The 24,818-nt window shown below is 37.0% G+C and overlaps 1 protein-coding gene across 3 annotated transcripts in view; it reads right to left on the reverse strand.

Annotated features, from left to right (window-relative positions):
- The window catches only part of PTPRN2 (protein tyrosine phosphatase receptor type N2), a 670,936-nt gene that overhangs the window by 393,404 nt on the left and 252,714 nt on the right, over positions 1–24,818 (reverse strand). For all 3 annotated transcript variants that reach the window (XM_075082381.1, XM_075082380.1, XM_075082379.1), the window contains 4 exons: positions 20,892–21,366; positions 13,317–13,571; positions 11,958–11,998; positions 9,734–10,101 (listed from right to left, as the gene is read on the reverse strand). In XM_075082381.1, the coding sequence (XP_074938482.1) occupies positions 9,734–10,101; positions 11,958–11,998; positions 13,317–13,571; positions 20,892–21,366 (1,139 nt within the window). The remainder of the gene's footprint in view (positions 1–9,733; positions 10,102–11,957; positions 11,999–13,316; positions 13,572–20,891; positions 21,367–24,818) is intronic.

Below are 24,818 nucleotides of genomic sequence, written 5' to 3' on the forward strand. Positions count from 1 at the left end.
GCTGCAGATTCATTTTTTAATGCTTGCTTCCACAAAGGCTTTATTAGCTGCAAAACCTTTTTAAGATTATTTCTATTTTGACAGCTTAGTAAATTCACACTTTCCACCATTTTTTCCCTCTTTTCCCACTACCAGTAAGTGTGAATATAAACCTCTTAATATAGACAAATTCAAGTCCAGACCAATTTGTAACACAGATGACACTCGGTAAAAATCAGTGGCAGTGGTTAGGTCGGGTTAGAGTTAATTTTCCTCCTAGTAGCTGGTACAGTGCTGTGTTTTGGATTTACTATGAGAAGAATGTTGATTACACACTGATGTTTTAGTTGTTGCTAAGTAGTTCTTACACTAGTCAAGGACTTTTTCAGCTTCCCATGCTCTGCCAGGTGCACAAGAGACTGGCAGGGGACACAGCTGGGACAGTGACCCCAACTGACCAACAGGATGTCCCACACCATATGGTGTCATGCTCCACTTATAAAGCTGGGGGAAGCTGGGCAGGGGGTGGTGATCACTGCTCAGGGACAGGCTGGGTATCGCTCAGTGGGTGGTGGGCAATTGCATTGTGCATCTCTTCACAGAATCACAGAATGGTAGGGGTTGGAAAGGACCTCTGGAGATCATCTCATCCAACCCCCCTGCTTGAGCAGGCACACCCAGAGCAGGGGGCACAGGGACGCGTCCAGGCGGGCTTTGAATATCTCCAGGGAAGGGACTCCACAACCTCCCTGGGCAGCCTGTGCCGCTGCTCTGGCACCCGCACAGGGAAGGATTTTTTTCTCATGTTGAGGTGGAACTTCCTGTGTTCCAACTTGTGCCCATTGCCCTTGATTTTGTATATTCTTTTATTATTACTATATTCTCTTGCTTTGCTGCCCTATTAAACTGTCTTTATCTCAACACACAGGTTTTACTTTTTTTTTCCAATTCTCTCCCCCATCCCACCGGCATGGGGTAGGAGGGTGAGTGAGCGGCTGTGTGGTGCTTAGTTGCTCACTGGGGTTAAACCACGACATCAGGATATGAAGGTCTGAGGAGATAATGGCATCATGGAAACACACGAGTTATAGAGAAGTTGAGAAGGACCAACTCTCTAGTTATAATGAAAGTGTGACACTGTGCCAGCCTGTACTTGCATTACTTCAAACATGCACAACCTCCAGCTGTGTTAATAGCAACAAATTCATACAGATGCTTTGTCACTAGCAGAAGCACAGAAATAATGGCAATAATCTGTGTCATAATTGTGATATCCTCCTTTCTGAGACTGAAATGGACCCCTCCAAAGTAATCCCTAATGCATTTTAAGATTAAATGTTAGAAACAGCGCTGGAGTCCACTTGTCATGAACCCTGAATCTCTGATGCAAAAAAACCTTAAAAATGCATAACTGTTCTTTCATATCAAATTACTCCTTCATACAAGGAATTAATAAATGAAGTTGAGGACAACTGATGATACATGTTTTAATGCACTTCTGACTTTTCATTCCTTCCCTTCCTTCATATCTTCCCTCTTCCTTCAAGGCAGCTTAAAGCCCAGACCAATTTATAATTGGTATAAATTACAATTATAAATTGGTTTAAATTACAAAAGACAAAGAATATCCAACAACCTAGTGTCAAAAGCAAGAATTTAAAGAAACACAAAAATTCCTGTAAGAGATCCAAACTTTAAGGATTCTTTAAATTACTTTCTTTAAAGATTCTTTAAATTACTTTTTACAAAAATTTTTCTTCATACTATTAAGAAATTAGCTCAAAATGCATTTCTGTAGCAGATATACCTAGTTTTCAGATTACAGCATGCCTCCTTCATATAAGTGCCAGTAGAAAGCCAGAATATCAACTTGAAAGAAAAAATAAAATATTTTCTCTGTTCTAATTTATGATCCATGGTCTGCATTAGTCTCACTTATTTTCTATTTATGACATTTCATTTGCATGAAATAAAAATATTTTAGAGTGAGATTAAAATGACTTAATTAAAATTTTTAGTAGTCAGGTGTTTACATTGTGTATTCATTATCTGAGTTAAGAAATTTAAAAAATTTGGTCACGAAAATTAAATTATTGCATTTTTATATATGAGCTTCCCAGGATTGGGCAAAACAGCACTGATGAAGAAATACTGGTAAATAATATACTGCATTATGATTCAGTTTGCAGCATTCCCAGGAATCCTGATTTTTGGCTTTCTCCTTCTCACTCATTTCAAAAGCTTAAAATTCATCACTCTCTTACAATGAACTACATGGTAATTACCCCAAAACCACTGTGATACACTAAAGTATTGACCATATGGTATTGTGAGATATTGCAGCATCTCAGGGTTTTAATGACTACCGCTGTTTATAAAAACAAAGCACAGCTCACAGCCCCATCCCTAGTTCAGGGATATTAACATGCAGCCTCAGCAATTAAAAGTTCTCTAGCCTGGAAACAGCAGAGTAGCCTGAACCTGTCACAGAGCGGTTGTGAAGTACCAGCACCGGCTGCTCTCCTGAAAAAGCTGGCACATGATACCCAAAGAAGGGATGCTAAAGTGGCCCAGAAAGCATGCGAAGACAGAGTGGGAATGTCTGGGAATGTTCTGGGAAACCAGGCCAACAGCCATATCTGTTCAGCTAAGTGGAGAGATACAAATGTGAGCTAGTCCTTGTGGCACTACTGGGGACTGCATGCCCACTCCTACAATTACCCGTTGCCTTACATCGACTCAAGGGACCAGAGCGATTCCTTGCCATTACCGTTGCTAGTGTGACAGATCAGCTGGTCACCAGCTATATCACTTCAAAATTCTGCTCTGGATATTCCTCTACAGGTAAAAATGCACAGCTGGTCCTGAAAGAAAGCAGAGGAAAAACATCTGGGGAAGCAAAGCCCTAAGAGGAGGGAAAGATAGACCCTTGGAAGGACTCTTCTCTTGTAAAGTGATCTTCAGCACCAGGTGAGAATCATGTTCCGGGATAATATATTTCAACAGATTTTGGAAGTACAAAAGCTAAGGGCAACAGAAGTAGAACAGACTATATTATTATCTCTACACATACAACAGATAAGAAGAAATAAAAATATTCAAAGCTGAACTCTCATATTGAACAAAAACACACCAATATTTATTACCTTCTATGGCGAATCTACAGTAACTGCTCTTTCTCTGTTATTTTCTTGTGCATGAATAAGAAGCATGAAGTATCCTTTTCCTATGCAAATATATAGTATCAGAATTAACACAGTGAAGCAGTAATGTGGGGGATATGATCTCTGTCACTTTCTAAGTATCACAAGAAAACTGGAGGATTAAAGAGGGGGAAATCATTTCATGCATAGAAAGCTCTAGGGAGTGTGAATAATTACATGTGAAGAGTTAGCCAAGGAAGATTCTAGATTTATGTCTGTCCACCAGTTATAGTGTTGAGATATAATGACAGAATTGTCTCTACTGGATAAATTCATAGGCAAGTATTTTCCATCTCTATTATTTAGGTAGGGGATCAAGCTATGCTATCAGAACCAAAACTTTTGGCTTTAAAATGAATAATGGACGTTTATGGAATCTATTTATATAAGGGTAGAGACTTCTAAGGTAAATTACAAAGTGGGGGATAAAAACTTTACATTTAACTTCTTGTTTAATGTAAGCAATGCTGCCCCTTGTTGATTTTAACAGACTTTTGTAGGAAAAGCTTTTCTGTTTTATGTATGTTTATAATTCATTTTAGTTTTTAAAGCTAGTTGCAGAAGTTAAGTGACGAATACGCACAAATCTTTTTCCCTTGATAAAGTGTACTTGCACGTTGAATAGCAATTTCAAAAAGGACTTTGAGATATGTAGAGAAGGTCAAATCAGTGTTTCTGTTTGCATATATGTAGTAAAGGACAAGAACGTTTTGTTACTATTTTCTTAAAAAAAGCTGAAAAGCCTCATGCAATACAAAGGCTCAGCTTCCAACAAACATCAAGACAACAAAGAACAATAAAACCTATCAGTCCTGTTTCATTGCTGTAGATATTGTGATTAATTTTCTCCTATTTATTTTAAATGTCATTTTTAAATGCAATTAAAATGCACTAAATATTTTAACCTGGTAGGGGAAACAAATAATGAAGAGAATAAAAATACAATTCTTTAATGACGTGCCTAGAAAAACATAAAACTTGGGGAATAAACCAAGAGTTCTGTACAGCCCAGCTTCAGGGTCCTAACCTGAATCCCATTGTGCAGAAAGTAATCATCATATGCAAAGCAGTATCATTTATCACCTTTGTAAAGGTGGAGGAATAATATCAAGCATTTGGAATTAACCTAACCCTTCAGCACGTTAAATGGGTCAGACTAATCATATTCTGTAGCAATTTTATACTATGAACACAGGAACCATTTTCAGCTTTTTCACAGCATCTGAGCAGAATACTGGCTACCTCAAATTAAATGCATAGAAATGCATGTATGATCCAATTAAATTAACATGTTGTGAACAGATTTACAGCCTCTATAATTTTACATAGACAGTCTGGAATTGAGAGTTAACATATGACAAAACAGGAGATATCTAGGAATTGACTAATACAACAATGCCAGAAGTTGGCTCACAAGCTAACAGAGCCGCATGAGCTGTCTGTGATCTTGTATTTGTATGAAAAACTTCAAGCACATGCCTTCTGATAAATCACAAAACAGGACAGGTTCCTCTGCATTGGGTGTCCAAGCATGGCTTCAGAAAAGCATGACTTGACTTTGAAGCTTGAAAGACTACAACAAGCAGTGAAGAGAGATGAACATTCTACTCTCAAATTAGCATTTTTCTTAGTGCATTTAAGTCTAATTACTCAATCTCATATTTAAGAAATTGCACACCAGCTTGACTGTTTAAACTGCTGAGCATGCAGCAGCTTGAATTTAGTTTCACTGGAGGTGGTAAGAGCTACATGTTCTGGTAAGTCAGGCTTTTGGTTTCCTCGTGAGGGACTTGGGAAGCTAAACATTTAAACAATGTTTTGATTGTGGAATCTTGGCCCTCATCCTGCCAGACAAATGGGAGTGTTGGCATTTCTTCCAATACAAGAAAAAGTTTCCCCTACTTGAAGAACGAGAATTTCAGAAAATAGGAAGAGTTCTTTAGTCAAAAGGCAAAGACTTCTCTGATTTGAGAGCTCATGTTGATGTATCCCCACTATAATGGAGACTTATTTTGTAACTACAGCCAAAGTAGCATACAAATGAAAATAACATCCCCTAGACAACTTTTTAAATAAGATTACTCTAGAATTCCAGAGCTAAAATTATTAGAAACAGTTCAAAGCAGTTACACTGAGAAAGAAGCAAACCTCTTTCACACAAATCCTACTGTGGTAGAATACCAATATTTTGAAGGAGAAAAGAGTAAACAAAGTAAATCACCCAATTTGATTGGTTTCTCAGCATAATAAAGTGCTGAAGCAGCACAGTGGAGGATTTGCTGGACAATTTTCTACACTGAAACTGTCAATTCATTCCAAAGCTTAGTGCTGATGGATATTATGGATTGGTATGGATTGCACTGCTCCAACCATCTGAAAGGTCACTTGACAAACACAGCAGGAGTGACCTATTGTTCTTGCCGTTGACAATCAGACTGCCGTTTTGACAAGTCTTTAAACTATCACAAATCTTTTCTTCAAGTATTACATGGAAATGTTTATCTTTGCTTTGTGGCACAATTAAAAGCTGGCATCTTAGGAGTTCACTCAAGCAGTCTTAATATCTCCTTGGGTCACACTTGCAAAGCCACAGAAGCCTGAGAATCTAATAGTGAATGGATCACCCCTGACATCTGTCAACTATACCACTGAGTATAATCTTTTCAGTTCCATTTTCAGATCAGAAGGTGAAAAGAACTCAAGCTATTATCCCCAGTGTACAAATATGCTGGACTACTACTCTTTCTCACTGAAAGACCACTGTTTCAGCTGTAAAAATGAAGCTTCGCTGCTCTAGAAAATAGTGGCCAATAAAAATTGGTGGATTGAAACCATGACCTATTGTGTTATGGAGGAAGAAGAAAAACATACGAAGACAATAGTACTGGAAAATAAATAAGTACCTCTCATGCTATATTTTGGTATTTCATTTTGTGTGCACAAGTTAAGAGTGGATTAAAAAAACCACTTAAGTCATAATTTCAGCTTTAAAATCTTAAATTTGTTAACTGCTGCAAGAAAGATACTTCACATACGAATTTGACTAACACTCAGGTTGTTAGAAAGATATTATTTCATGCCTACCTTTAGCTCCACCTTCCTCTCTATTTAAAATAGAGAACTTTAAAAAAGCATAAAGATCTAAACACAAAATGTCAAAGATCAGTTATGAAATCAATTTCCTGAGTGCCTATAGACTACAATCACCTCTCAAACAGGAGTGATTTTAGAGTGACATAGATTAAAGACCTGACCAGGAATAGTTCCAGACCTTTTACTTCACTGTATGAATATAACATGTACAGCTATATATAAATGTGTAGCATGCACCTAAGCCATTTATTAATACTCTTTATTTACTGCAGACAGACAGTAAGATTTTCGGTACAAAAACTCGATACAGGAAGCTTACTAAAGAAATATTCCTTAAACGGACATTAAAATTTCTCTTCTGTGCGGTGGTAGTTAACAAACATCCCTTTCTCTATCCTGTCTCCCCCAAGAAAAAATACAATTACAGCAACTTTCATGAAAACAAGTCCTTACTGAAACTCTCAGCTACACTGATCCAACTGCTCTCTAAGGCCACTTTATGTACTAAAGAAATGGCTGTGGGAAACACTAGTACATAACAGATCCCTCAACTGTTGTAGAAAGTATTTCACTGTTCCTGCAGAGAGGACAAGTCCATTTTTAGCTATTCTTATACAATTCCAGAATATAAAAGTTTTGTTTTGCAAATGTGGGGTTTAATTTTACTCTTACATTTCAGATAGACCTTTTCAAAACAAACAAGTTTAACAACCACAGCAATAAAAATTAAACCAGTATATTTTGGAGTTGAAATACTGAGGAAGGTCAAATCACTGAAGAGTTACAAGTCACTGGCTAAGCACCCTGAACCAAAATCTGTTTGCTGCAGATGGAATGCAACATAATCCTGGTACAAAAGGAATTGTTCTTTAGTTCAACTCAGTCAGCAAATTCCCTTTAACAATTAACTTATTCTAGATTAGGAACTGAAGAAAAAGTATGAAAGCTTATTCTCTTTTTCTCTACGGTGACTCTGGAGAAGACGACATCTAGTTGTACTCAAAGTGGTAAGAATGTAGCGAGGAGTTATCAGTTAAGTTTTCTGTGGTTTGTGTAATGAGCTGGTTACCATTAAAACCTAAAACTGTTTTGATAAACTTATATTTTATATTCAAACCACTGCAATTTTTTCTCATTGTTTCTGAGCATTTTTAACAACATCCGAAAGTTTATCTAAAACCATCTTGACCAAAAGTTACTAAAATTGTAATAATCTAGTATATAAGAAAACTCCTTTTTGTCTTGTCTTTCTGGCATTGAAAATGGTAAAGAAGCTGAACAAATCTATGCTAAATTATATTCGCGTATATTGAGTCCTCTAGGACCAAGAACCTTTGGAAAATGACCCTCTTCAGCAAGTTTCATTGAATAATAACAGACACAATTCAGGGAAAACCCATCAGCGGGGACTAGCTAGGAAGAAAACCAGGTAATATGACACAGTGAAGAACCTACACGCTGTGAAGACTGAAAGTCAGAACATCTCCCATTACACAGAGCTGTGAATGCTCTAAGCTTTTAGAGAATTTATGAGCCAAATAAGTCTGGATGGTCAAGGGAGATGGTGTCATTAAGATTCTGTTGGATATAAAGCCACCTTCCAGACTGATGTGAGTTAAAAGGCCTGGGGGAAGTAGCACTGAGCTGGGGAAAAACTGGCTTCTACTGCCTCGCACAGCATTCATAGGCAGGGACCAAGAGGTGTGGTTACACTAGGCTATACCATCAATTTCTGGTAGACTGGTTTCAAAAACACAGAAGGAGACTCCTGAGTGCTCCCTTGGCAGCAAGCGAACAGAAATGTAACCTACCTGAAGGACTAATGTATGACCTAGAAAAAAACCTGGAAGAATACTCTGTAATAACTAGCTTTCTCCTGGAGCAGGTTCTTGAGAATAGTGAGCCTGCTACAGGAACCACTCAACAAAATGAACATTATAGGAAAACAACTGAAAAATGTAATTGCAAAAGCAGTGTAAAACTGGTTAGTTAAACCCAAAGCACTCCATCATTAAATGATTAACAGTGGTTATTGACACACAGACATGTTAAGAGAAGTATGAGGACCTGAAATTATTTGGGACTTTCCTTCAAGCTAGCACTCAAAAACTCCCAAAATGTCTTTTCTAAACTCTAGAGCTGGGTTTCTTTAGAAAGTGAATAAATCTTAATATTAAAATGGCAAATATAAAACTCGGAATGAGACAAGATGCAATGAGAACAATGCAAGGATCTGTTACCATAACTCTCATCTCCATTATGTCCTTGCAAGGTGAGCCCTTTCCTTCACAAAGTCTCATTCCAGTAACTACATAAATTTTATTTTCTGCAGGGTAGCCTCTGAGTTGAAATACACTCCTCCTATTATCTCTGAGGAGTGGGTGTTTGTTCCCTACTTTTTGAGAAGTCTCTGTCTCCATCTGTCTCTGATGTTTGCAGGTGGCCAAGCCTCAGCATTCACTCTTTTCTCTTCTGCCTGTCCCTCCATGCACCATATAAAATCTCTTCCCCTCAAGGGGTATCGTTTCTTCATGATCCCATCTTTCTCAAGTATAGCCCCTGGGAGAAGGCAAACAGAAGCTGTCCTCTGATACTCAGCCACATGCATTCCAAAGCAACACTCTGGTAAAAACAAGAATCCTCCACAATCCCATTGCCTTCAATCCCATTAACAAGTTTGAGAGAGTCAAAAGAGTCAATCCTTGCTACGGAAGTTTCAGTCTCAGTTTCGCTGTAATGCTACACAGAGGTTTGTAAGCCCATCCTAGAAATTCCTAATTTCTCACAGAAGATGAGTCAGGATTGCTAAACAAATATAACATTGTTCTCACAGGAGAGGAAAGGATGTAAAAGTGCCCACATGGTTCTAAACTCCCAAATGTTCCTATAATAAACTGCATACGACAGGGGAAAAAACCTGTCTTTTGAAAGTACAGTATTAAATGTCAAATTCATTAGTGACATGACCTGAAATCGTTACGTCTTTCTTTCTAAACTAGCTGCATATGTGATGTTTGGAATCCTCTATGTGTTATTTTCAGATCAAAATGAAACCACTGAGAAAATATTGTGCTTTATTATTGTGTGTCATTTTTTGAAAGAATGACTCAGGCATTGATATTTAGGCTACTTTCAAGTCAAATATTTAAAGCCTACATCCTAACCATAAGCACACTCACTGACATATTGGAAGGTCACTGGAACATGAGGAGATAGAGAGAGGTCTAAGCAAAAGACCTACAAACTAAATATCTTCTGCATTGGAGGAAAGGCAACTGTAAGAAAATGGAACTGTTTTCTTGTATTTTCATCAAAGTACTGAACAGGTTCCAAACAGTTTCAGATGTATTAAAAATCAGGCCTGTGGCATTTTCCTCCTGTACATTCATATTTCATTAGGTGCAATGACTATCTTTTCTCCAATTAAAAATGCCATTCAAATTGCCTGCTGTACTTACTCTTTCACTGTCACAATATAGCCGTATTCTTCTTCCTCAGAAGACTTCACTTCAAGTTGTAAGCCTTGTCCCATATTTTTCTGAGGCTCTTCATTGGGGTTTCCATTCTGCATTAAAGCATTCTTAATCCAGTAGCGGGTCTTGCTCTGGTCTTTGGAGTCAGATTTACTGTTTGCAGCTGTCAGTTCCCTTGAGAAAGTCTCACTCTTTACATTTTCCACACCAGCTTTTATTTCTTCTGAGGAAGAAGAGTCAGTGTTTTCAGATTTCTTGGTTTCCATCTTAGATTCTTCAGGTATAAGGTCTTTAGGTATATTTCCAGGTAACACATTCTCATTCAAGAAGTTAAGTAGTTGTTCAGTGTTCTCCTGCATTAAAAGAATATTATTATTTTTAAAAATAAACACAGGAGTGTTATATTAAACCAAACCTGGGTATAATCTTTCAAACTCTTATTGATATGGTAGTCTATTCATACAAATGTTGCATGGTCATTTTCTTAATTTCTATATGCTGCCAGACCATGTAAGAACATAGTGTTTATTCAGTAATAATAAAAGAGCGTTAAATTACACCACTGTATTTTTCAATAATTTTAATAAGGGCAAAGAAATTCTATAGTTAACAATTACTTTCTTCTTCAAATATCACAAAATCTAGATATCCTTTTCACTGTCTTGAACAGCTAGAAGAAAATGCTGATAATATTTTCATAGTGTTCATTTTCATGTGTCTGTGTGTTTAAGTATTGATGAGAATAAAACTTTGTTATCAAATAAGTTAATGAAAAGGAGAAATAATAGAAATATCCATCAATACGCCTAAACTTTGGGACTGGGAACATGCATGTATCTTGGGTCTCAGAATTCATAATACAGGAGAGGGAACAGATATTATGTGACAAGTTATATATCATTTATTCATCTCTAGAAATTGTGACAAACTATTTGTGAGTGATCCACTAAGGTAAACATATGATCACAGAAAAAATTCTGTCTAATAAATCAAAACAATAAGTGAATGAGCAAAAGTCAAAACACATTCCTGGAACAACTCGTTAGCTGGTTTCATTATGTAAGTTTATTGCAGCCAGCCATTTGGGAGGAAATGATGGCTAATGGGCACTTTGTGCTCTGTGTCACAATATATTTTTTTCTATTACATCCCCTATTCAAACTGTCACTAAGACATCTACACATGGGATCCTCTGTAAGTCTATTGTGAATGTAGTGCTTCATTCCTTGAAGAATTTCATGTGGGTGGTTAAATCTCCTGCCACATTGTCCTCCTATGTGTTTTCCTTGCTTGGTAGAAGGGCAGCTACTAAAGAGATTTTACTGCGAACACAAGAGGGTTTGCCCATTTATGAGTCCTGCAGTGTTAGCTTTTGATAGAGTATATAGTAGGAGAAGTTTCACAGCAGTTTTTAAAACTATTTCTTTGAGATTTTTCTCCTCCATGCAATCCAGAAAAAGAAAGATTAATATACCTCAAAAATGGCTGAATACTGGATATAAGTCTATAGGATATGATTCAAAGATCGTGAGGAATATTGTAAAAGTAATCTAGATTAAAACCCCAAATTTGATGTTACCACCTAGGGTACGAGACGTAATGCCTAGAGTTTTCTCTAAAACCTCTCCAAATTTAATTTTGAAATGTGTCTGATATTCAATGATTTGGAAGAATTAATGGTAAAGTGAAAAAGTAAAGAATGACAGATCCCATGAAAGGAGAGGGAATTTTGAACTGTCCCACAAACACATGCTCTCAGAGAGAATATATTTACTCATCTGCTTCTGAAAACCAGAGAGGTTACCTGAGCAAGGATGCTTACATTCCCCAGAACTAAGAGCCTAAGGACAGACAAAAGAAGGGTGTTTGCAAGAACACCTCAGTACTCAAAATGTACTAACCTGAGGAAAAGCCTGAATTTTTCTGAACTTTGGGATCTATTATGAATTCTATTTATGAATGAAAGGCAAAACAGAACTTGATTTTGGTTTTTTGAACTGCAAAACTGATTTTGGTTAAGGTTTAAACGAATGTTCGTTTAATATTTCAAAGCATCAACAACAACATGCCTATTCTGTGATATTGAACTATATCCACACAAGACACAAAACAAGTCTTATGTTTCTGAAGTGTGTTTTTGACCTCCACTGCATATAAACCTGATATGTTGAGACAGAATACTTTTTTTGTTAAAATACCGGTACTCTACCTTTTTATCAGTTCTTGCACTGGCTTCACGTACTCTATTGTCTGTAGGATATGAAAAGCACAAATACATAGTTATGGAGAGAAAACATCATATATGAAACAAACATCGTTTATAAGCTGCTTCGTAGTGGTCGCCTTTTCATGCAATTTAAACATTAAGACATCAAAGCTGAAAGGGCAAAGAGCACTGTATAATTCAGTATTTTTATTCTACCCCACTTCGTTAGCAAATTAATGCAAGATCAATAGACAGAATACTTCAAGAGCCAATGTAATAGTGTTATTTGGCTAATTAAGTGTCCAACCTTCAATCGCTCTAGCTAGCTGAATGCAAATTTACATTAAAGAAAAAGGAAACATATATATCCCTCATACATATTTTGGTGGAAGAAGATTACTTATTTCAATAGATATCATCTACCAAAACCATGTTACAGTTTAACTACAGTGATGATATGCAGTTACATCATTAACCTCAGTCAAATATTGCTGGCTTTTTGGTTTATAAACTGAGTCTTATTCATGTCTCCCAGCATGATTCAGGACAAACCCTCAAGTCTGCTCACTTTAATCTACAAAAACAACTCACAATTAAAATAACCAGAATATCCCTAACTAGTAAGGATTTCAATATACCACCATGAAAAAGGACAGTAAGTTATAATCAGTTTATCACTTATAGCACATGCTTAAGTGTCTAGCACATGTCCTAGATATCATAACATTCCTAAAACAGAGAATGGGTAAGTGGTAACTTATGTCCCACTGTGGTATCAACTCATCAATGGCAATTACTGTAGCTCCTGAACCTGCATCACCAGGAAAATATGTGTCCAGATAGAAGCAAATAACAATAACAACTCTCTTATTTCCCTAAGCAGGAAAGAGAACAAGTAGTTTTCTACCTGTACCTGTCTAAGACTTCCTTCTGCAAGTAATTGTGGTACATTGAAGAAAAATTATCTGTAAAACACAGTTTTTCCCCCCACATATTTCAAAATACATTCTTGGAATATAATAATTTTTCATTATAATTTTACTTAAACATCTCATTTGCAAGAAAGGGAAATTAGAACACACAGCATAAAGCAATTTGCATTTCCATATAATTGGGTGTGTAGGTTTATCTTGTTTGTGATGCTTGAAGACCAAGGGTTCACAAAAAGATGATTTTCAATAAATAATCTGCTGTAAAAAGAAAACAACAAAGCTAAAATTGTGCAGCCTTCAGGGAAAAATAAAGAAACTTTCCCTCCTGTCTCCTTTAAAACGGATTTTTAAAAGTCTAGAACAATTGTGAAATAATAAAGGAAAATTATGGCAGCTACGTTTTGCTGTATTTAACTCTTAGAATTGATACCTGGTATGTTAACACTGTTTTCCATTAATCCAGTCTGAATCTCTGCCCTTCCTTGAGCACCTCCTTTTTTCATTTGTGCTTCTGTTTTGTCTTCTCTAGTTTTTCCAGCACCCTCCTCCGTTTCTTCCTGAATGCCAACAGTTTGAATTGCATTGGCGATAGTATCAGCGATCTCATTCAGTTCTGTTGAGCTGAGATTCTCCACATTCACCTGGTGTTTCTCTAGGTCTTTCAATACATCTTTAATAAGTGTCTCTGGATCACAAAACAACATAAGCACAAGATTTAGCTGCATACATGAAGCATATATGATTATATCAGTAAATATCTTTCATGTTTCCTAAAAGATAGCTTTTCCTTCATGGAGAGCATCTGTTTTCCAAAAGAGTGCAAACACATTCATGCTGACATCATTACAGAAAACACAATATTATAAATTGATGTTAGAGTTCATGACAAGGTGAATCCGCGCCAGGCATTGGGTATGTATGCCACTACAAGCCAGCAAGTTGTCATAGAGAGAGGGGCATAAAATGGTCACCTTTTATTTTCAAGAGCAGTGCTGTTTCCTAGTCTAAACCAACTCAAAATACTGAGGACAAGTGTTAAGGTAGCTTAAATTTTTTTAGCTGCACTACGATACTGCAAACAACACTACTGTATTTTAGAGATCAGGTTTCTTTGGTGATTTGCTTTTTGTAAGATAAATAGCTATATAGAGTTCTGGGGGAGAAAAAGTCAGATATTTTGCCTTTCAATCAAAAAACTCCTCTTCCATTAGAAGTGGATATGGATATAAGTCCATTACACACATGGATATGTAATGGATAAACCTTCTAAATTTTATCGATTTCTCTAGGAAAATATATATTTTGTCAAAAGTGAACTTTGCTGTTTTGGTTTGTCAGCTACGAATGTTTTACCAATCATATTGAGAAAAGAAATGTTAAGATGACATTCCAGGCCAGGAAAATGCAAATGGACTTATATTTAGGGGGGAAAAGAGAAAAAAAACCTTGATGTGAAAAAAGTTTTGAAGATGAAGAAATTCAAGGACAATGGATATTAAAGGTGAGATAGAAGATGCGGCATAACAGCTCTGCAGGGAAGATACTTTTCTGACTGCATATATCCTTCAGTACCATTCTGTACGACTCTGCAAAACTCAGCCTAATGTCCCTTGGAGGATGAGACACTAAACGTAGGGCTTACTGTTGTACACCAAAACCATTTTGAATCTTGACTCAGTTCTCCTTATTCATGCTGATCAGGAATTTAGCATACATTTGCATAGGCATGCAAGCAAGAAAACTCTTTCACATAGGTAGCATTGTGTAAGAAGAGCACGATATGGTCTGCTTTTAAATCTTTGTTAAACATCTGAATTTATATATAAACAGTTTGGAGGCAACAACCAGCCTTTTTTCTTATAGTAACATTCTCCCTGTTGAGCCCTGTGGTTGGACATGTCCAGCATCATCTGTAAACAAGACTTTGGGACCAAGCTGTCAGCTTTCAGGCTTACATAAAGGTGAATCAAAAAGTAGGTGTGCAACGGGGAAAATGGTACTAGAAAAAGGGCTAAAGTGAAGGTTTTGCTTCTTACAGCAAAGGAGGAGGAAGTAGTTAGAGTCTAGGGGGGAAAAAAAGTAGTTAGAGACTATTTTGCTCCAGGGAAGAGGCAGCAGAACACCTGATTTTGCAGGGAGACAAGAATCAAGGATTATTTATCATTGGGAAGAGGCCAAGACCTTGGACACATCTGTCATTTTTTGGACCACACACTGTTAGGTGAAGAGGTTAGAGCCTGCAGCTGACCATCAGCTTCTCAATACCATCTAAAGGCAGAGGTTAATTTCCTCTGACCTGCCCCATAATTCACCAGCTATACTAATGCCATTTCCCCTAAACTAATTAGTCAATATAAACCAAGATAATCTACGCAGTTCACATTGTAGGTTTACTGTGAATCAAAGGGGTTTTTGACACATGGGGAAGATGGTTCTTTGATGTACCTTCTTTCCCATGTTAAAAGGATACATCTTTCCAACAACCCATCCTGCTGATATTACAAAATTTTACTGATTTCATTCTAAAATTCAGCTGAGGTTGTATGCTATGATCTTTTGAAATTTACTTACAAAAGCATCATTTTAAACACACTTATGGGAGACTATCAACAAAAAAAGATAGGTTAAAGCCATCATGCTGCTTCAGACTGTGGCAGCCAACAAAGACTATGGTTCCATGCTGACATAGCAGAACGCTTTGTACAGAAAAGCAAGTGTTCAGTACCGAGAGCCAAAGGCTTACTCTTACGACCTATGCCCAACTCTCTGGGCCAAGATATTTGGAGGCAGCAAAATCTGAACTAAAGTTTGATGGAAGCCAAGTAACACTTCAAGAAAATGCAGAATACTTTCCACATTTCATGTATTGCACCCATCCCCTGTTATGAATTCAATAATATACTAAAAACATAATGACCAAATGCTTTTGTTTAGGAAGGTAACCTATAGGAGCAAATTGTTCCAAACTGCAACAAAAGTTTTCACTAGGCTTGATAAAACTGAGTTCAGGAAACTTTTTCAAGAAGCACAACAGCTACCTGAAAGATAGCCGTTAGGAGAAGATGTTACACATAGCAGCAATGCAGGAAATTAAACTGTAGGAAATACCAGCACTTCCAGATTACTGCAGAAGCCTTGTGTTTGCTTATGTATCATTTCTGTTCTTATGTTTTATAGAACTATCAGACAATAACCTGACAGGAAAACCTAAATTATTGAAGCAGAGCTAATAAAGTCAGCAAAGCAAAGACATATATTTGGAACTGACATATACGTCAGTTCCAAATCAGAACTAAAACTTTTCACCTAAATGCATAAAGACACATTGCAAGGCACATCACATTAGGAAAAAGTTTTCTTGCAAGACCATTTCATTACCTGACATCAGTACACCTACAAAAGAATGAAAACTGTGGTGACTTCAGTGACTCTCTTTTTCAAGAGTTTTTGCCATTTATCCATTGATATGAATAACCCATGACGTGCAGCAGCTAACAACTTATGAATGAGATTTTGAAGGGGTTTGCAATTATGTGGAATAATATTTACAAATATTCATAATAATTTTTAGTGCAGACCAAGAATCCACCGCTGTATTTCTAACCCCCTTGTAATGTGGAATAGTCTTAGAAAACATCTATACCAAGAACAAAGTGTTTCTAAGTCACAAACACATTATTGATTAACATCCAATTCTAGGCATAAGAAAAGAGAATATGCCCAAAACAGCCAGCTGATTAGAGCCTTGAACATGAGTTTCTCACAATCCAGATAATTTTCCTACACTATTAAATGATACTGATTGCTTTAGGATCACTCACTTTCCTAAAATATTTTTGAAGCATTTCTTCTATGTTCAACTTCAGAACCGAAACCACATTTCTTTTCCCTTGACTTAGAACCCCTGTTTTCTAGCCATAACACATTGAGAAGAATGCCATTCAGTTACTGTGATTTTCAAGCTATTAGGAAGCATCTTACCAAGAAACTGGATTTATGAAAAAAATTCAGAAACACTTACCCGCCTAGTAGCTCTATTTTTTCAAAATTTAGACTCTCAGATTCTCAAGCGTATTCAGTATTAACATTACTTAGAGTCCTGAATTTTTACCTCTTTTCTTAATATGGTACTAAGGTTCTTAAAATACCTTAAAAGAGTGGTTAGTAGTACTATGAAGTTTTTAGCAAAATGCATAGGGATGTGTTTGAAGCAAATTCCAAATGAAACAGCTTAAAACCAATTGCATCATTGAGTAAAAGTGGTACAACGTTCATCCATTTATGAATCATTGAAATTGATTCAAGTCAAAAGCAGATCAAAATTCTGATTTGAAAAATCAGCAACCTGAGGTTTCCAAGCTGAAATCAAGTTTTGAGCCTCAGAAAAATAACTTGCATCTGCGTTTGCCTGTTAAATTTTGTTTAAGCTAGTCACTGGCCATTACATCAATATTTGAAGACGAATCTTAAAACAGAATTATATTTCAGGACGTATATAATTAAAAGTGTTATATTAATATAGCACTACTAGCTTTTTGTCCACTTCCACAGGTTCATAGTCAATAAATAACAAAGCAGTCTAAATCTCAAACAAAATGGAAATGGGAGAAGGGGGTGGGGTATCACATGAGAAAATGAGTGGTCACAGGCCCTATGCCAGATAACACTAACAGGCTCACTGCAGGTCCTCCTAGTTCATTAAATAAACCCTGCTCCTCTGATGCTGCTGCTCCTGCCCTGATGAATGCCGCCTGAACACAGTTCATCTAACAAACTCCTAAATACAGACTTGTGTCAACGTGAGTAAAACTTAGCCATTAAATGCTACCTCTACTGGACAACTACCAGTGTGATTGCAAACGTCAAGGACCAAAGGCAATAATCAAAGCTAGCAAGTATGAGGAGCATCATGGGTTCAGTATAGTAGCAGGAACAGTCTTTGAAATGTCTATAACAGCCTGATGAAATGCAGGTCTACATAAAGAGTCTTGCTACCTTCTTGAGGTTACTGATACATGTTACTACATGTCAATGCTAAATACGGATGTTTCCATTTCTTATTATGGCACTTGTCCATGTTAGTATATCATTTGTGTATTATTGAATAAGGCTGATACACAAATATCAGTGCATCTATTTACAAACACCTTTGGGTAATTTAAAGACATTATTATGAATTTATTAAAATCAGAAAATATTGTGGAGAAAGACCAAAAAGCAGATGGATACTGCAATGGCACATCACTTAGGCAGCACATGTACTCAAACATGCATGTACCTGTACACAGCCTTTACACTCTCCTGCTGACCCCCTCCTAAACAGAATCAGCAACGCTTAGCCATGTTTCTCAGAGCTTGTACTACAAACCAGATTTCTCCCTTAGCTCCAGCTTTCAAACTGAAGAAGGCAAACTGCCTTTCATAATTGCCTTGGAACCGTGATGACAGTAAAGGCACATATATCTTAGATAATATAATTTTTAATATCAGCTTCACCAGTAGAATTCCCCTAGTAGGTGACAGTAGCAGACAAGCAAGGGAAAACTGCTTTTTATTGTACAGCATGTAAATGATGCTGCGTATTCCATTGACACAACTGCCAATGCCATCTTGCCTGGCAACAGAATGGTATGGCAGCAGTAACTTTGCTAGTAGTCCCACAGGGGCGTCTGTCATCTTCTACCTCATCACCCTACTGACCACATATTAGCTATCCTCAACAGCTGAGCACCATATGGGTTGGTCACCACAGCTTTGCAATACAGAGGGCATACAAAAATATCTTTCCTCTATAAACATGGAATTTTGTTATTATTTGAAAAAAAAATCTGAATTACTAATTTTGCGACCTTTCCAAAGCAATGGAGAGATGTGTTCTGTAATACTTAATACACCAAAAGTGAGTAGACTAGAACAAGTCACTTAAAACTGAGCCAAATTCTAAATAAGGCTGGTGCAGAAGACAGATTAACGATTCTGCTATTGCACAGTGACTACAAAGGCAGTACCCACGCACATCATGCTACTCCTAGAGGTAGTAGGTTCCAAATCTGATAGAAAAATAGGTCCACGTGTCCTTCTCTGGTATTTCTCCCTCAGGGTGCCTTGTTAGCTAATTTACCTGCCACTGTTTTGCAGCAATTCTCAGTGCTAATCTGCTCAGTACCTTCTGGACTGTTATCCCAGTCAAGTTCCTTTGCCTAATCCTGTATCAGATGCAGCAGAGAACTGAGCTCATGTGACTGCACCCCATGCTTCCCAGTTTTTGAACAGATCTGTGGTTTAGAGACTGCAAGAGAGAAACAACCCACAAGCGGACAAAAATCCTGAAGCACCAGAGAGATTGGAGAAAGGTTAAAAGCAGAAAGAGGTGGCACAGTCAGCCTGGCAAATCAGATTCCAAACCATCATCACTCCAATGGAGAGCTCTTTAAACAACGAATACACTGGGGTCTGTCCTCACCACTTCCTTATGAGACTACTAGAGTGGCTCAGAAATACAAAGGAAACCTTATTATTGCCTACTCAACGATTCATAATTTTATATCCATGCAACATTTAAAAGCTAATGCAATGGAAGAAGTTCCTACAGGGCACATTACGTATGTGAAGTCAAAGCAGTACAACGCAATGAATTGCAAAACATGTTATTCCCTCTAAGTGTTAAGCATTTTTTTTCCCCGTTGGCTCCTACCAGGAAAGGTGAAGTGGAACAGCTGGAGGATAATGAAACCAGCATGTGCCTAGTTTGTTTTGAGTCTAGCAACAAAATTGTCTAACCTGTGCAAGAGACTTACAGTGCCACCTGGATTTGATTTTACATTATAGTTTGTTCCTTGAAACCTATTATCTCTGGGCACCATACCAAGAATGCTTTCACTTCTGAGCATCCTTTAGACTGCAAACATTATATTTCCTATGCTGCAGCTTTGACATTTCTGTGTGTTCTGTTTAAAAAAACCAACCAAACGAACAACAAAACCCCAAACCAAACAAAAAAAAATTTAGACTTTACGGATTATAATAACTACAGAAGGATTCACCAAAACCCATTGGGATAGTGGTGACCACAGTGTAGCAGATGTAACTGCTTGGGAGTGGCTGAGGATCAACTGTTTCATTTTTCAGGCATTCTGAACCACTGGAATAAGATCAATAGTTACGTTAGTTTAGAGAAACAACAAAGTGAATCAGAATTATTTTCTAAACTCTACCTGATCCCCAGCCATGACGTGAAGACCCATCTTGTCTTACAAAGCAGCGCTTAAAATGTACCACAGTATCCTGTGAGATGTTACACTCCATCTTCATTTAAATATTTGTCAAACTATCACATAGAAAAGAAATCAGGATCTGGTCACAGCTAAGCAGCATTAGCCAAAAAAGATGAAAATCCAGCAGATGAGTTGTTTGTTATAGAATGTCCAGACAAAAGTAGCCGTAACCAACCCCACCTTCTTGTATTACTCTGTGTCCACCTATCCAGATAACTGACAGACTCCTCCCCTCTCTGTGTTCTGCGCCAGAATTTATGTCTGTGTTAATTTCTGTGTCTAACTTTGAATTTTACCCATGGCTTTTGAATTTCTAATTGAATACAGTGAAATGGAAAAAAACCCAGGCATCACTATATTACCTATATATAGTATGGGATGCAAGCATAAAACCAGATTTGATAGCAAAGATACACCCATAATTATGTGCAATATTGTAAAATGCTTTGAAAATATAACAAGTTACATAAATGCTACGTCTTACAGAGTGCCATACATTTCTGCATGCATATGGAAGGTGGGTTGAAGAATGTGGGAAGATGTTTGCAGGGAAAGAGTACTTAGAATGGTGAATGTTATTACTGTGAGTATTATGGTAGGTATAAATATGCCAATAGTAGGAGATATATCAGAATGTCTGAATTTTTTTCTTTTTTTTTTTTTTCTCAAAAATGCTCAGTGAACATGAGGGAAACTTCAGATAAGTTAAAATAAGTAAATATCAACTTTACCATCCACTACACTCAGAGGGTCCTTTGGATCATCCTGGGATGCAGATTTGTGATTCAGCATTTCAGGGGTTGGCCCCAGCACTCCAGACGGAGGTCTTGGCTGGAACAGCTTCTTCATTTTAAAATCTTCTGCTCTTCCTTCGGCAAAAGTTCCATCAAAAGGACCAACTTGCGAAGAGTACAATCTATCAGCATAAATGTGAGACCCTTTAGTCCTGCTGTGAGAGCTTTTGTCATTGCTTTGTGCTGACAAGTTCTGAGTGATGTACGTGTGCAGTGCAGCCATCAGAGGTTTTTGGTCAAGCCCCATTTCAGACTCTGGCGTGAACTTGTCTAGCTGAGGCTGGCTGAAGGTCTTCCCATGGAGATTTTCAGCATGCTGTTGTTGGGACGTTGATGCATGGGCCGAAGGAGGTGCTCTTTCTTTGGGTTTTTGCATCATGTAGTACCTGATAGGATCATTATAGATGTAGCTCTAGGGAGAGTAGAAGGTGGAAAAAAGGACTGGGTAATTATTGCTTTGTAATTTTTGCTATGCAGGAATCACAGGCATAACCCTTGGTGTTTTACCAATCAGGCAAAAATAATTAGAATCTGTAACACATAGGTAGACCGCAAACCTCAAACTAGTAAGTTTGCTTTAAAGAGGCAGTATCACTTTAGTACAAATTTTGTGAAACAGTTTGTTAGATTATTAAAAAGAAAGAGAAAGAAATTAGAGAGAGAATGTTAAAATGCAAACCTTACATTAACTATGTATTTCACTACTTTTATTCAGTTGGATAAAGAAAATTTAGTAAAGCCACTTTCTCTGTTTTTTTTACTAGACTTCTAAGAATGGTTTGGGTTTTTTTTTTTCAGGTAACTTACCAAAATCTGGAAAGTCAAAATAAAAATGCCATTTTTTAAAGAACACTGAGGAAACTAAACTATTCATACATATATAATATTTTTTAAGTTTAAAAAAATCAAATATTTCATTAATCTTTGATTTTTTCACTAAATTACAACTCTAATCAATAAGTTCTTTGACAGTATAAAGAAATGCACAAACAGCCAATAAATTGGTCTTGAATTCCTTGATTATTTTTAAGTAAAACAACTCAGCAAAGTAAACAAGAATGCATAAAATGTTTAAATCATGCTAAACCCACATTTTAATTGAAAAAACTGCTGGGAAAGAAAAAGTGGAAAAATTGTGCCAGGCTTTTCTATTTTTAGTTTCAGATTTTCAAGGATGCATCAATTGGGAATCTCGCATTGCAAGGCAACATCAGTTTTCATTTATTTTTTTTTTTTAATTATGAAACTTAGTTTTGAGGAAAAATTCTAAATTCCCCTTAAGTACTTTAAACCTCTATCCAGCACATAAAATATAAACTCATTAATTAGTATTACATTTACTGCATTTTAATTTACATTTACTATAATTTAATCCTAGAGACATTTTTTGTTATGATCACAACCTGAAAGCAGCATTTTTTGTTTTTTAACAAACCTGTTCCACCCTCTCAAATAATTTCAAAAAGCCCTTTTCCTTCTCTCCCTTCTAAATACAAATAGAAAATACAAATACAAAATACAAACTGGAAAGATTTACTTATAATAAGAATTATTCCAGTTAGATTCTTTGTTTATAATTCCTTCAGGACACTTTGCTGAAATTGCATCACATACTGTATGTGTGTTGAAGAATGGGTCTTGCTTCTCACCTACGGTTTCTTGGTTAAACTGTTGTACAAACTACATTACAACATGGGAAATTTATTTCAGCTCTCACTGCTATGAATTATAGTGGATCACTACTGTCCTTCTTCACTGATAGCAGAATGGTTTAGGACACAAGGAGCTGCAAAATACATCCAGAGTGCAGAGACTATACACTCCAGAGGAGAGCAATTAGTAGAATTCGGCCAGGAAAAATAATTATTTATCTATTTCCTAATGGACTTTGTAACGATAAAATAAGTAAGGCTGATAAGCATTTCAGATACAAATGAAAACTTTTAGATTTTATCTAGTTCTTTATTTAAGGACAATAATTTTGCTCTCCATGTGAACAATTTTATTTCCTTTGATACCAGTCAGTTGATTTTATAATATATATTTGTAACCCTTGCTTTCCAAGACAGTTATCCTCCCCCTGAGAAATGACTGAAGAGGTTCATTCCATGATTCCATATAATGATTTGTAGATTTATGGTTTATGCAACTTTATTACAGAAAAAAAGGCATTTTGGCTTCTTTGGCTTGTGATCCACCAACACAAGGCTTTTGACTTCTGCAGGTTGTCTTTAACACAGAAACATGTTTTGTTGATGCCAAGAAATTGGGCTAGATTAAGACAGTGTCAAAGAATACAAAGCTAGAGATCAAGCAGCTTTGCGTATGAAATATTTTAATGTCCCCTGGGAACTGTATCAAACAGCAGCAACGTAGCTCCGGTTCAGTGCACCAGCTGCAGGGTATGCACTGCTCTGATCAACACCAAAATACAAGCTGAACGCTGTTTATGTACTTAATAGCAAATACTAGATGTGAAAAACTACTAGTCGTATGTATTTATCACTCAATTTCAACGGGTCTTTGCATGGGGTAATTAACTCTTAATGATACTCGCTCCCTAGAAGGAACTGCAGAGGATGGCACAAAGCAGTCCCAGGCATACCAAGTAGTTTACAGAGAATTCACATAAATTTCCATCTACCTTTCCCACCCCTGTATTCCCTACCTTGCCACCTTTTGGAGGAACTTCTGGGGACAAGGGAAGGAAGAACAGGGAGCTGGGAAAGGGGAAACATGGTGCGGGGAAGAGGACATTCCCCATTCAGCCATGGAAGGACATTAAGTCAGCTCAAGCCAGCTTGTGTAACTATAAAATAATCTGGATCTCTGTCCTATATGCAGCTACCTCTTTTGTCTCTAAAGCTTTACTAGTAAATCAAGTCTTAGGGGGAGCAAAACCGCTACACACTCTCAAACTCCTTGTGAAAAGTTACGGTCAGGAGACGTGGGCTGGCTTTTGATGAGCTTTTAACAAGTCCAAATATCCTTTAACATTAACAGATCTTGCTGACAAGCAGCACATCAAGAAGAAAAAAAAAAAAAAAACAAAAACAAAAAACCCACAACAAAAACACCAAGCGACTGTAAACAAATTGGATATATGTAAGTGCCAGTCCTGGGCTCAGAGCTGCATCTCTATCAAGAAGGGGCAGCATCTCAGCAGCTTGACAGGTCACACTTCTGGTAGTAAGAGATGAAATATTAAAAGTTCTAATTAAAGTACAGCACCAACAGCTCAGCTGTCTTCACAGTGCAATCAGATACCAGCCCATCTGATGTAGCTTAGTCTGACTTAATTAAAGGGGTCTCAGAGCCGTGTGGCACGGCAAACCTCAACTTGGACGACAAAAAGTCCCCTTCCTCAGCGCTCCCACCTCATCTCAAACAAAACGCAGCACCAAAAACATATGTGTCAACTGAAATATGCAAGGTGAAATCCAAGTAAAATTGCAGTGTGGATAAATATGAACCTAGACTATGGGTTTGTGCGGTGTGGCACAAGAGAAAAACATACGTTTTGTACAGAAAAAAGAGGAGAAAAATATCTGTTGCAGTGCCAATTTACACCTTAAGTTATCAATAACAATTGCAGAGCATTGTGATTAATCTTATTTGAAGTGTTTTTGCAATCTAACCTCCTGAACATGGACATTGCTAGGTTGACTTAAAAGTTAAATGGCATAATCCATGGTCAGTGGAAAGAAAAATTTGTAAATTCTATAAATTGGAGAAGCTGCTAACATTGTCGAGAAGAAGAGGAAAACAGGGAGCAGGAAAATTTAAAAAGAAAATTAATTTCTACATTGATTAAAATGGATTTATAAAAAGTACTGTCAGTAACTGAAAGAAAAAAGAGAAACA

Source organism: Phalacrocorax aristotelis, chromosome 2, assembly GCF_949628215.1.
Source record: "Phalacrocorax aristotelis chromosome 2, bGulAri2.1, whole genome shotgun sequence".
In the NCBI taxonomy this organism is placed as follows: domain Eukaryota; kingdom Metazoa; phylum Chordata; class Aves; order Suliformes; family Phalacrocoracidae; genus Phalacrocorax; species Phalacrocorax aristotelis.